Here is a 12,330-nt window from a genome sequence, read left to right as displayed (position 1 = left end):
AATAAATGAATTTTGAAGGCGAAAATAGCCAGATGGAATAAAAGAAGCAGCTTATTAATATTCTGAAGACCAGTTTAAGTAAATAAAAAGTATTCAAGAAGGACAAATTCAATGATGAACTGTCTTTAACTGAAAAATTTGTGTTTACTATTGTCATTTTGCATTATTGACACTATTTTCCTAATTAATGCTGTTCAGTTGCTTTGACACAATCTGTATTGTTAAAAGCGCTATATAAATAAAGGTGACTTGACTTGACTTGACAAATGAAAAGAGGCAGCAGCAGGAGAATCGATAAACATTAATGTAGTGTTGGACAGGAGCCCTACATGATGAACAACGCTACAGATATTTATAGACAGAAGTGCCAGCGATGATAAATAATCTCACAAGTACACAGACATAACATGGTAGGTTTTATTGGATCAACGTTTACACAGAAAACAGTCTGTTGTTTCTCTCCTCCTTCTGTTTCTTCCCTTCTGCCAGTCAGTCAATCTGTTCCACTTCAGTCCCTTCAGGTGATTTTTTGCATTCCATCGTCGCCCCTTGACCTTGCCTTCACTTTCTCTTCCTTTCCAGTTTGTTCTTTTTAACCCTACTTCAATCTCCTTCCCCTCGCTCTCATTTTTCATTTATCCCTCCTCTCGCTCACTGAAGAACACAACGCAGCCATGAAGAACTTGGGGGTTCCTCTGTTTCAGATGCATCCTGGGGTATAGAGTCTTCATCATCGTCCACTGGAGGGAAAAAATATATTTTCGTTAAGGCCATCAAAGTGAATTAAATGTTTTATAGCATTGCTTTTTAAATGCTGTTAACTCATTTATTCAAAAACATTGCAAAATTAAGTCCATAAAGTGCGTTAAAATTTGTATTATTGAATTAATACAGTTTTTTTTAGACTGGAATATTTTAGTAATAAAAAATATGCATTTATTAAAATATATTAAAATATTTTAAATGTTAAAATATTGTAAAAATTTTTAAATATTTGTTTTTCAAACAGGTTAAAGCATCCATCTTTGACTCTCTCTCTTACCCTCGCTTTGTTCGTCATCTGAGTCTCTGTCGGATTCCAGAAGACAATCTTCCAATCGGCTGTCTCGTCTCACTGTGACATCGCCTCTAGAGGAAAAACAACAGAAGACCGTCAGTGCAGGGCACTTGGGTCACACTGTTTACGAGGACAGAAGGATGTTTAACTCAGCCTGAAGCAAAAAGCAAAGCTGCTCTGCTGACAACAGCGCGCTGTCAATGGGTTTGGAATGACTTCATTATACATGCTTTTGAAGTAGCAAGTACATCATTAAGAGTTAGGCAGAGGCAGATCAACTTAAAAATCTTCTTCATATCTGGCTTAAGGTGTCACATTAGCTACATTTCAATGAAAAGGTCTATTTTCAATAGTGTAGCGAAACATGAAGCACTGCTCACACAGAAGTCACTTTTAAACCAGAGAGCTTTTTGTTAGGTCAACCCAGCAAAATTTGCTTGGGGAGGTTTGGGGGGGTGGGGGGGTGTTTCCCCCTCGATCCGCACCAGTTACACTGCCCTAAGGACGGCCCTGACTACACCTTTAGTTGTTCAGCAGTTACGGTGACCCAACACAGCACCAAAATTGTTTTATTGTTCTGCTGTCAAAACCTGCTTAAACCAGCATAATCTTGTTTTAGTTGGTTAAATCTGATCTCCCATCTCTCCAAGATGGTGTTTAGCTGGTTTTGCTTGGCGACCAGCTTAAAAGTGGTCAAAACCACTCCAGAAACCAGCCAACAGACAAGCCTGACCAGGCTGGGAGACCAGCTAAGGTTAGGCTGGTTTAAGACGTTTTTGCCAGCAGTGTGTACAATTGTAAACACAAATATCCTTGAAATTAAACATTTATATTAATATTTACATCAAATGTTGGCATCGGCCTAATTTGGTAACTTCCAAGTGACATATTAAGTGCCAAAATATTGAATGCAAAGTCTTTGGTTTTGGATTTTACATTGGACATTGAGTGGTGACGCAACACAGCACCAAAACTGTTTATTCCTCTGCCGAAAAACCCAATTAAACCAGTCTGGTCTTAGATGATTTAATCTGGTCTCCCGAACTGGCTAAAATAGAATTTAACATAGCTTGGCAACCAGCTGGTCTTCCAGCCTGCCCAGGTGAAAAATGCCCAAAACTACTGTAAAACCATTGAACAGACCAGCCTGACAAGGCTGGAAGACCAGAAACCAACAGCAATGTAAACAAAAAATGTCCTTGAAAATAAACATTGATAGTAATATTGCCATGAAATGTTAACATCTGCCTAATTTGGATAGCTTCCAAGTGACAGATTAAGCTCCAAAATACAGGATGCAAAGTCTGTGACATCAACAACAAATAATGTGGGAAGCTTTTCTCTCCCCTTTAAAAACCTGAGAGTCTTTTTTGCAAATCTAAATATGCAGAATTATAGACTCTACAGAATTGTAGTTGCAAAAGAAATCAATACTTTTTCCACAAAAGTGATCATCAGCTCGGCATCCAACACTCGATGTGAGCTACGGTTCGCACTGTCAGTTAAACTGTGCCCGGAGCATTCCTGCAGACTTCTCATAAATAAGCATCCCATAGATACATTATATATATTCCAGCCAGCATCTCATTACTGATGTACATACTGATATACTGACTAAATGAAACATTGAGCAGAGTGTCTTATATTAGTTACTATGTGTCAGCAAATGTCTACGAACTGATATATACAGTAATACATTATATAAAGTAGGTTGTGATGGGATAAGTAATGGGCAGAAGGGGTTATAAAGTACATCTATTAGAAGTAGTAGGTTTGGTATAAACGAAAGGACTACTGTATCTGAAAAAACACACTTCTTTTTGAAACTTCCAGGAAGCTGCTCCCAAACAATGAGGTCACGACCCCCTGTGACCCAACGATGGTCCCCGCTTGCTGTTAGCCATGCAGCAAAACAAAGAATCCTGGGAAGATCTGAAGAGGTGAGCGAAACCAGGTATTTGCACTGGGGAAGAGAGAACACTTAAAGAGTGTGAGAGAAAGAAAAAAAAGAAAGGGGGAGTGATTATACAACTCGCAGTTTTGCACATCGAGAGGTGTTAAAATAAAATTAATGTTAAATTCACTCACGGTTAATAGTGCTCTCTCCATTAGTGATGTCAAAACAAGAGCCAATCAAAAGGCCGGGTATTTGATTGACGCAATCTGTGACACCAGCAGTGCTGCTGTGATTGGTTAGTCTGGTCATCACGCCTGCAAATGATTGGAGAGAGCAAACATGCATCATTAGGGGCATCTAACATCCATCCACTGAAAAGCAAATAAATCACAAACAAAAAGTAATTAAACTCACATAATCTGTCCTACTCTGTCAATAGCTGCAGACTTTGCTGTGTGTTTTATGCCGTTAATACCAATGTTTTTTTTGTCTGTAAGAAGCTCATTAATTCTTTGAGAGCTCCAGCTATGAGTTATTTGATGAACTGGGGTCATTATGAATCTCAGCGCTCTCGATTAGAGTGTCACATCATGTTTTGTGCTCCAACCAGTAACTCTGATTTATCTGATGTAATTGTTTACAGGTTGTTGTTGTTTTCCCCTGAGATAATGGCCTTTAGCACAAATATCCTGTGAGAAAACGGGATTAAAATGAGAAAGTGGTGGATTTTTTTACGTTTTCCTCTGCCCTGGGGTGAACAGCCCCCTCTCCTGCCTGTGTTCTCTGAGCCACTGGGACTTTAACAAAGATTATATTAGCAGCTCTGAGCGAACAGACTCAGTCAAGATGTATTCCATTAATAAAACTTTTAAATAGCCTTTAGTCAAAGAAGGTCCAATGGGGGTTGTAAAATATTTATTGCAACAGAATCCTGCATATCCATGAGAAATACTTTATAAAATAAGATGTTGACTAAATATTGGTGTTGATGGCAGATCATAGGATTATGTTGATTTAACATGTTTATTTGGTGTGATTAAGTTAAAAAAAAGAAACGCGGGCCTATTCAGCGGCACACGTTTATGTACAGTCATGGCCAAAAGTTTTGGCAGTGACATAAATTTTGTATTTTGCAAAGTTTGCTGCTTCAGTATTTGTAGATTATTATTGGTATACTGAAAAACAATGATAAGCATATAAGTTTTAAAGGCTTTTATTGGCAAAACAATATAATGAGTCAATATTTACAGTGTTGACCCTTGTTCTTCATAACCTCTGCAATTCGCTCTGGCATGCTGGATATTAGCTTCTGGGCCAAATCCTGACTGATAGCGATCCATTCTTCCCTTATTAGTTCTCGGAGTTGATCACAATTTGTGGGCGTCTGCTTGTCCACTCGTCTTTTGAGGACTGACCACAGGTTCTCTATGGGATTGAGATCTAACACAATGATTGGAAGCGCTTCTTCCCTCCTTTTATAGCAATCAGTCCGCTCTTACAATCTAATTAGTATGATAGTGATTAACCTGACTAGTACTCATTCACACTTTCACATGTGCTGCTGATATGATTAGTCAATTAATGTTAACTGGTCATTTTGTGACAGGATCAAAAAAAAGTTCATTTTTTTGGCCAATGAAGCTTTTAGCAATTATTTAAAATGCATCTGATCACTCGACACAATAATCTAGAAACAATGTGAATGAACACCACAACAGCTTAAGCTGCAAACTTTACAAAACACACAATTTATGTCACTGCCAAAACTTTTGGCCATGACTGTAGTCTTTGAAATATCTTTTTCTAGTTTTCCTAATTTGAGGGCTGCTTTTATCAAATATTGATATATGAGATTAACAGTGATTTATTTGATTGTAAATTCAAGTAAATATATTTCAATATACATAAAACTTAATTTTATATACATATATTTATTATTGTTTAATAATTAAGTTATTGTTTTTTTTTTAAGATCAATAAGACTTTTTTTAAAGAAATCAACACTTTTTTATTCTGTAAGGATGCATTAAATTGACCAAAAGTGACAGTGAAGTGTTTGACATTGTTACAAAAAATCTATTTCAAATAAATGCTGTTATTTTGAACTAATTAATTTATTAATCAAAGAATCTTTAAAAAAAAAAAACAAAAGCATATTAGAATGATTTATGAAGGATCGTGTGACACTGAAGACTGAAGATTCAGCTTTCTTGATATATTCACAGGAATAAATTGCATTTTAAAATATATTAAAATAGTAAACAGTAATTGTAAATAAATTTCACAATATTACTGTTTTTACTGTATTTGTAATAAAATAAATAATAAAAAATGAACGAATATCAAAACTATATAGTGTGTGTGTGTGTATACATATATATATATATTCTTTTAACTAATTAAATTAATAAATATAATCCTAATTCATATTAATATTAAACTTAGATTAGATTAGAATAGATTCAATATATTACCCGTTCTCCAATTTAGAATTCGTATGCTGGCCTTTCGACACGAGAGGAACACACGGTCACCGCGGGGGCTCAGAATCAGCCTCCCGTCATCCCCACTACACCTTGTGACTTCTGGCCCCCAGATGTGCAACCTGTGGAGGGGCTCCGGCCCTTCATCGGACACCTCCCACACACACACACATCCCTCAGTGGAGCCGCTGAACAGCAGAGGACCCTGGGACTGTGGAGAGAACGAAGGGTAAATGCCACTGTGTTTCCATGACAACTCATGCCAACTAACAGTATTAAATATGGAAAGAGAGTCACCGCTGTTTGATGCTACAGTATTCTGTTTCTTATCTCAACCTATTTCTTATCTCAATTGCTACATTATTTATTTACTTCTATTCAGTATGTATTGATTTCTTTATATTATATTGCTCTGCTCAATTTTATTTCATAGTATTCATTAATCACTAAGGAAAATGAGACAGAAACTGCAGAAGAAATTTTTTTTAATATTGGCATTTAATAGCTTGTACATCTCTGTGAACTTTAGACTGTGTTTAAAGATCACCGAGGAGAAAAACTGTTCTCAAGGGATTCCTCTACAGGCAACACTTCAGCTTTGAGCGGAGGCACAACCCTTTTTTTTTTTTGAAACGTGCTGCTCTAAAGGGCAGACTCGGAAAATTCTAGATGCCAGCACAGTTCTGTTGCCATGGCACCCACCCACCTGTAGTGTGGTGACTGCGTCCAGGTGTGCGTTCACTGACTGACAGTTCTCCTGCGAGCTCCAGCTCCACACCTGCAGCTTCCCAGCATCTAGTATAAGATCAATAACACTGTGCCTGAGACACACCTGATATGTCGAGACTGATGCAAGACATGGTCAACTCAACCTCACTCTCACACACACGGATAACTACCTGAACCAGTAACAATGAAGCCCTCTCCTTCAGGAATGAAGCACAGGCTTGAGACTGTATTGAATGTGTAGATGGATTTGACGCACAAACCTGCAGGAATAACAAGATCAACATGTGATGCAAATCCCAAACACACTTGAATTTAATTCACCCTCATCGGCAGGGGATGAAAAAAGCTGTGGTGTCCAAAAAAAGAGCGAGTAGTACCCTCTCCACCAGTTATATAATGACTGATTCCTGAGATTCAGATAATGGATGTTCAGAACAACAGCACATCTACTGTACACTCTCCATCCTTTACTATTGCAATTTTAATAATATTTTAAAATGGACATTTGTAATTTGACAATACATTTCTAATGCTACACTACATTTTAAGCAGGATTTGGCAATATTCAAAATTGGCATCCTTTCGATTCATGAGTGTGAATTTCAATCACACTGCTCACACATCACAGGATGTTGAATTGGAATTTGATTCGGAATGAGAGAAGGTGAAATTTACTGAACTGCCATATAAAGGCATTCGGCACAGTCACATAAATTAGTTTAGTTTTGCAACAACTATTACAATAATTACATCATTAATTTGGACTAAATATGCCTTTTTATTTTCTGATATGTAGAACAGATTTTTCCCCAACTGATTCATCATTCTACATCAAACACCACACCAAATACTTTCATGAAAGTAAAATATTCACTTCACAATTTGTATATAACAAATATGTAATACACTTAGCTATAACCACACAGTTTTAGTAATGACTGTAATAACAAACATTATTATATTACAATTTCATAGTCCTGTGAATTTCTTTCTGCACTAGTCTGTGAAATGGCAGCTCTAGAGCAAAAAAGTTTGGGATGGTAAGATTTTTTTATGTTTTTGAAAGAGGTCTCTTTTGCTCACCGTTGCTGCATTTATTTAATCAAAAATACAGTAAAACAAAAAACATTCTAATATGCTGATTTGGTGCTCAAGAAAAATTTTGTATTATTATCAATGTTAAAAACGGTTGTGCTATGATCTATTACAGAACATCAGATGAGAATTCATTTCAATGTATAATTAAAGTCTGACATTTTAAATAGTTTTGTATTTGCCTTCCTCATTATATTCAAATTAGTATTCAACAATTCTACCTAATAATTTAAAGTACATTCATAATTCCGAAGCTGCACAACCCACAACATTTGTGTGTGTGTATGTGTGTGTGTGTGTGTGTGTGTGTGTGTGTGAGAAAGAGAGAAAGAGAGAGAGAGAGAGAGAGAGAGAGAGACTCACCCAAACTCAAAGCCCAAATTCTCACACAACAGTCTGTGGAACCACTTAGAACAAATCTTTCCCTGTCAGACAAGTCAAATGCACGTGCTGTGGAAAACAGATCAAGAGAATGAGAGAGAGCGGGACGGAGAATGAGAAAAAAAGAGTGACTGCAGGACACAAGAAAAGGGAGAACTAAGGACAAGGGATGTGAAGAACAAATGCACTGTCAAAACAGCAAAGACAAGGAATAATGGAGAGCAAAAGGGACAGATGGGAAGGAGGGCATAAGTAGCTGGAACAAAAGAGGTGGGAGAAAAGAAAGAGAGCATAAAGGATGAGTGAACAATCACGGCTACATCTGTATCAACCGGCTGGCCCTGTCAACAGGATCAATTATTCTTTACTTTCCCGGCTTGAGAGACTGTGAGTCTGTGTGTGTGTGTGTGTGTGTGTACCCAATCTCCTGCAGTAGGATGTGAAGAACAAATGCACTGTCAAAACAGCAAGACAAGGAGTGATGGAGAGCAAAAGGGACAGATGGGGAAGAGGGCATAAGTAGCTGGAACAAAAGAGGTGAGAGAAAAGAGAGAGCATGAAGGATGAGTGAACAATCTGTACATCTGTATCAGCCGGCTGGCCCCGTCATCAGGATCAATTATTCTTTACTTTCCCAGGCTTGAGAGAGTGTGAGTCTGTGTGTGTGTGTATGTGTACCCAATCTCCTGCAGTACTCTGGAGGTGGTGCACTGAGACAGGTGACTCCACCGCTGTGACCTCCCAAACTGCGCTGCTCCGTTGCCGTGGGAACATGCCACACTTTAACTGTTGTATCTCGACTTAAATTGGTAGAAACAGTAGGTGAAAAGCAGTGAAGAGAGAAACAGAGAGAGAGAGAGAGAGAGAGAGAGAGAGAGAGAAGCGTTAACAGGTACGTCAGTAATTTCACAGTCAGTTAAGAGTTATAAACTGTTTACTTTTTTTTCTCCATCATCGGTTCAGGTACCTGCCAGAAATCACAAGATTGTCGACGGCGACCGCACAGGTGATGATGTCACTATGACCCTCCAGAGTTCTGAGATGAAACTTGGCCTTTTCCCAAGTTTGTTTGCGAGATTTGAACTCGGCATCTGCAGCGTATGAAGACAAACAAACGGTTTCATATAAACTGAGGTCATGTTTTTTTCCTCTCCCATGAATGCTGATAAACTAACCATCTGTTATATCATCGCATGAGACAGCCATAAGGCAGAACTTCCTGTGAAAGACAAGCAGTCTTGTAATCAACATCTGTGCGAGTAACTGTAATTGTGTGTGTGATTAGTGCACTAATTTGACCTTCTTGTTCTTCTGCACTGGGGCTGACGGGGAGATGCGTTTCTCCTCTGCCATCTGTCTGGCTTCCATCGCTTCTTTCATTCTCTCGTCTCTCCTCTCGAGCAATCTTCAGCGCAGGAGGACGGGCAACATGTTGCTCTGTGACCTTCTCGCTATCATGAAAAATAAACATCAACAAGCACAAAAATATCACGGTGAATTATTATCACGCCTGTCCATAGGTGTTAAACAAACGCTGCTTGTCTTGTTATACCTTTGTTGTAACAAGTATATTATTAAATAACAATATACCAGACAGAAAGCCCGGGTGTGGGAGTCCAAGAACAGACTTTTTAAAGAAATATGATGAATCAACACTGCATAGATGCCAGAGAGCGGATGACTAGCCATGGGCAGAGGTCTAGAGTTTAATCTCACACGCCCCGACCTCGCTCTCTTCTTCCCTACCTAGTAGTAGCTCATTCTTACACTTGTCTTTTCATTTTATCCTCCTCCTTTCCCACAATCCCTTGAGTTTGCTGGGGGCCAGAATGCTGCAGCAGAAGCTCAGCCAATCTGGAGCGAAGCTCCGCCTTCTTTGAGACCTACAAAGAGTGAAAGATGTGTGATAATCTTAAAAGAGAAAATCTAATTTTATGGTTTAGCCGAATACATTAATTATTATATGTTTCTACTCAGTAAATCTTTCCTGAGTGATTTTTTTATGTGTGACGGTCCTCATCTGAACTGAACGTATTTGGTCTCTATTTGAGATTCAATGTGCAGAAATTCTGCTCTGTTCTAAGTGCAGTAGAAACACAAATATTTCCTGTGAGTAAAGAAGAGCATGATAATTCTGTACCTTTATTTTTTCCTAGGAATTAAGGGAAATTTTGATCTCCAAGTTCTCAATTTGCCTTAACTTCTTTTGGAGTTTCCTCACCTCCCCCATCTGACTTCAGTGTAAACACAAACTCAGCGCCGATGTAATTCAAACTGCAAGGATTCTGCGTCTAGCCACTAAGCTCTTTGTTAGACGTGCATGCATTTAAACATTTCATCGATGTTTTTATATGAACTGAATCCACGGTTGATACTGTAGGCAAGATTTAACGGTTTTATTGTAGCTCTATTCCATACTACACTCAGGGTTACTGTAAGCAGACGTGTACGTAAACCTCATCAGCCGGAAATCAACGAGTGTAAGATGTGACCTCATCTAAAGGAAACCCGTCTGAATCTCTGGCGACATCGCGTGGATTCAGGAGAACGCTTTTCGTTTGTTCTCTTTTATTTGCATGCTCCTAGTGTAGACATTATAAATATAAATGACATTTATTATCTCTGAGAAGCGACAGCAACACGTGTAATTACGAGATTAAAACAAACATATTTATTTTTGTACAAAAAAAAACGTTTATTTTTATTTTTATTGAACTTAAAATATAATAATGGTTCAGTCAGTTCTTACATTTCACAGTGTAATACAAACAGAAATACAACAGTAACTAAAGTGTCACATAGCATACACAATTACTAAAGTACAATCAGTCATATTAAAAACAAAATACGCAAATGAAAGGAAAAAGAGGTGTATACACGTAGGCCTAAATTCAAATTAAAAAGCGGAATTTAATACATTATAGATGTCCATAGTACTAATATCTTTACGGCAACGTAACTGAGGATTCGACATTATGAAATATAAATTCCATTTCGACACTTGCATGACACTTTTCATGGCATTTTATTAGATGTTCAAACCATTTAAAAATCCCCTTATATTTCCATGGCTATTGAAACCTTGTATATTTCCCATTCACATTTAATCGAGACAGGTGGAAAAAGCCAGGTCTGAATGAAATCACATGCCTGAAATTTCAGATGTGTAGTACAACACAGCTGTTGTTTTTAGACATAACCGTGCAAATTAGGCTATTTGAACATTGTTGTGTAGCACATCTATGATTAAATTTGAAAACATGCAGTTGTAGTGAATATCGAAACCTTAGAAAAATCTATATTTTTAAAATTACATCTAAATGACTAGAATATTGTAAAAAAAAAAAAAAAGTTCTAATCTTAAAACGAAAACGAAACGAAAAATCTGGACCTGGGGCATGTGTGCACATTTTTTCTTAACAAAATGTAACGTTAATTTCGCTAACAATAAATTCAAGATCTAAATCTTTGTTTTAAAAAGATAAAAAACAAGTTATTTTAGTTTAAGAGTATAATTAACGCGCTAAAACTATTTTCATGGATATGTTTGACCTTACTGGACAGAAATGACGTCAGGACGTTGTGTATAGTGATTTAGATCCTGAGTCCACACTCCAGATCAGTGGGTGGCGGTAATGCACCCGAAAGCTGTTTGCCAACCGCCAATAAAAACAAGAAGAAGAAGAAGAAGAAGACGTCAGGACGCACGGCAGCATTCGCGCCGCTCGGAAGGAAGTGCTGTGTAGACAGTTCGGCCAACTCCGTGAGAAAAGGAAAAAAATAGAAAAAAAAAACACAAGGGAAGAAAAAACTAATAGAAATTCTTCAATCGGGTTCCTTCGGAAAGACTCCGCAAACTACCCCGGTCGGAGAATATCCCCGCCGGGCGAAGCAAAAGTCTTGAGAGCTGGTAATCAGTCTTTATTTTTCACTTTGAAGCTTGTTTTTGGCTGTTGATGTGAGCCGCTGGCGCTGCTGTCGGCCGATCGCCGACACTCATGTGCCGGAAGTCTGCGTAAAACCGCCTCGGTCCCAGCGTCGACGTTTTTTTCCCACTTGTTCTTTTTTTTCTAGCGTTTTTAGCCTTTCCTTTTTTATTTTAGCGGGCAGTAGTGTGAATGCGCGGGTCACGTCATGCTGTGGGCTGCAGGTCCGCCTTCGTTAGCGTTCAGTAGATTCGCCGCAGCCTGTCAATAATATTCAGATATTTAGATTTGATGGGTTATTTGCAAATAAATATTTGAATATTTTATAATATAATCACAAACCATGATTTTACAGTGCATCAAGGATAAAGCAAAGCACATTCTCTTCTCTGCAACAAAATAAATACATTGCACTCAGATAGACGCTAGAGCTACTATGAACCCACCATCTGTAACAATATAACCTGAACACAGACTCACGAGTGATGTTGGTTCTGTGATATGAAGTGTATTACAGTCACGTATGGGGGGGGGGTTTATATCAACTAGCTAATGCGAAATGCATGATTTATTTGTTGCGGTGTTGACCATAAATAGACATACGATAGACACCAGCTCTTCCTGGATTAAATTTTCTGGATAACTCATGTTGTCCAATTCCATATATAATTGTTATTGAAAGTGTTTATTAGTAAAATTGTGCGTTTACTATTGTTATTATTTTCTTTCTGAATCTTTTGTCAAATTATATCCCCCACAGGT

At 37.9% G+C, this 12,330-nt stretch overlaps 1 protein-coding gene across 1 annotated transcript; it reads right to left on the bottom strand.

Moving 5' to 3' along the window:
• Positions 1-415: 415 nt before the first annotated feature.
• Positions 416-11,214, bottom strand: LOC107671196 (vegetative incompatibility protein HET-E-1-like). The gene is made up of 13 exons (XM_016464085.1): positions 11,195-11,214; positions 9,410-9,525; positions 8,942-9,093; positions 8,610-8,733; positions 8,321-8,442; positions 7,625-7,711; positions 6,337-6,426; positions 6,144-6,232; positions 5,429-5,648; positions 3,146-3,268; positions 2,872-3,037; positions 1,043-1,128; positions 416-740 (listed from the first exon to the last, which is right to left on the bottom strand). The coding sequence occupies exons 2-13, from the start codon at positions 9,421-9,423 to the stop codon at positions 652-654; spliced, it is 1,362 nt and encodes a 453-aa protein (XP_016319571.1). The 5' UTR covers positions 9,424-9,525; positions 11,195-11,214; the 3' UTR covers positions 416-651.
• Positions 11,215-12,330: the final 1,116 nt, after the last annotated feature.

Source organism: Sinocyclocheilus anshuiensis, unplaced genomic scaffold (genome assembly GCF_001515605.1).
Source record: "Sinocyclocheilus anshuiensis isolate Anshui unplaced genomic scaffold, SAMN03320099.WGS_v1.1 scaffold1286, whole genome shotgun sequence".
NCBI classification, from domain to species: domain Eukaryota; kingdom Metazoa; phylum Chordata; class Actinopteri; order Cypriniformes; family Cyprinidae; genus Sinocyclocheilus; species Sinocyclocheilus anshuiensis.
This window is presented reverse-complemented; position numbering and strand designations above follow the sequence as displayed.

What these genes read in the sequence shown, in the direction of transcription:
- LOC107671196 (XM_016464085.1), bottom strand. An exon ending in AGAGTACTGCAGGAGATTGG is followed by an intron (nt 7,712 to 8,320) that starts GTACACATACAC and finishes TGTTTTCCACAG; the next exon opens with CACGTGCATTTGACTTGTCT. An exon ending in AATTTGGGCTTTGAGTTTGG is followed by an intron (nt 6,427 to 7,624) that starts GTGAGTCTCTCT and finishes TTATTCCTGCAG; the next exon opens with GTTTGTGCGTCAAATCCATC.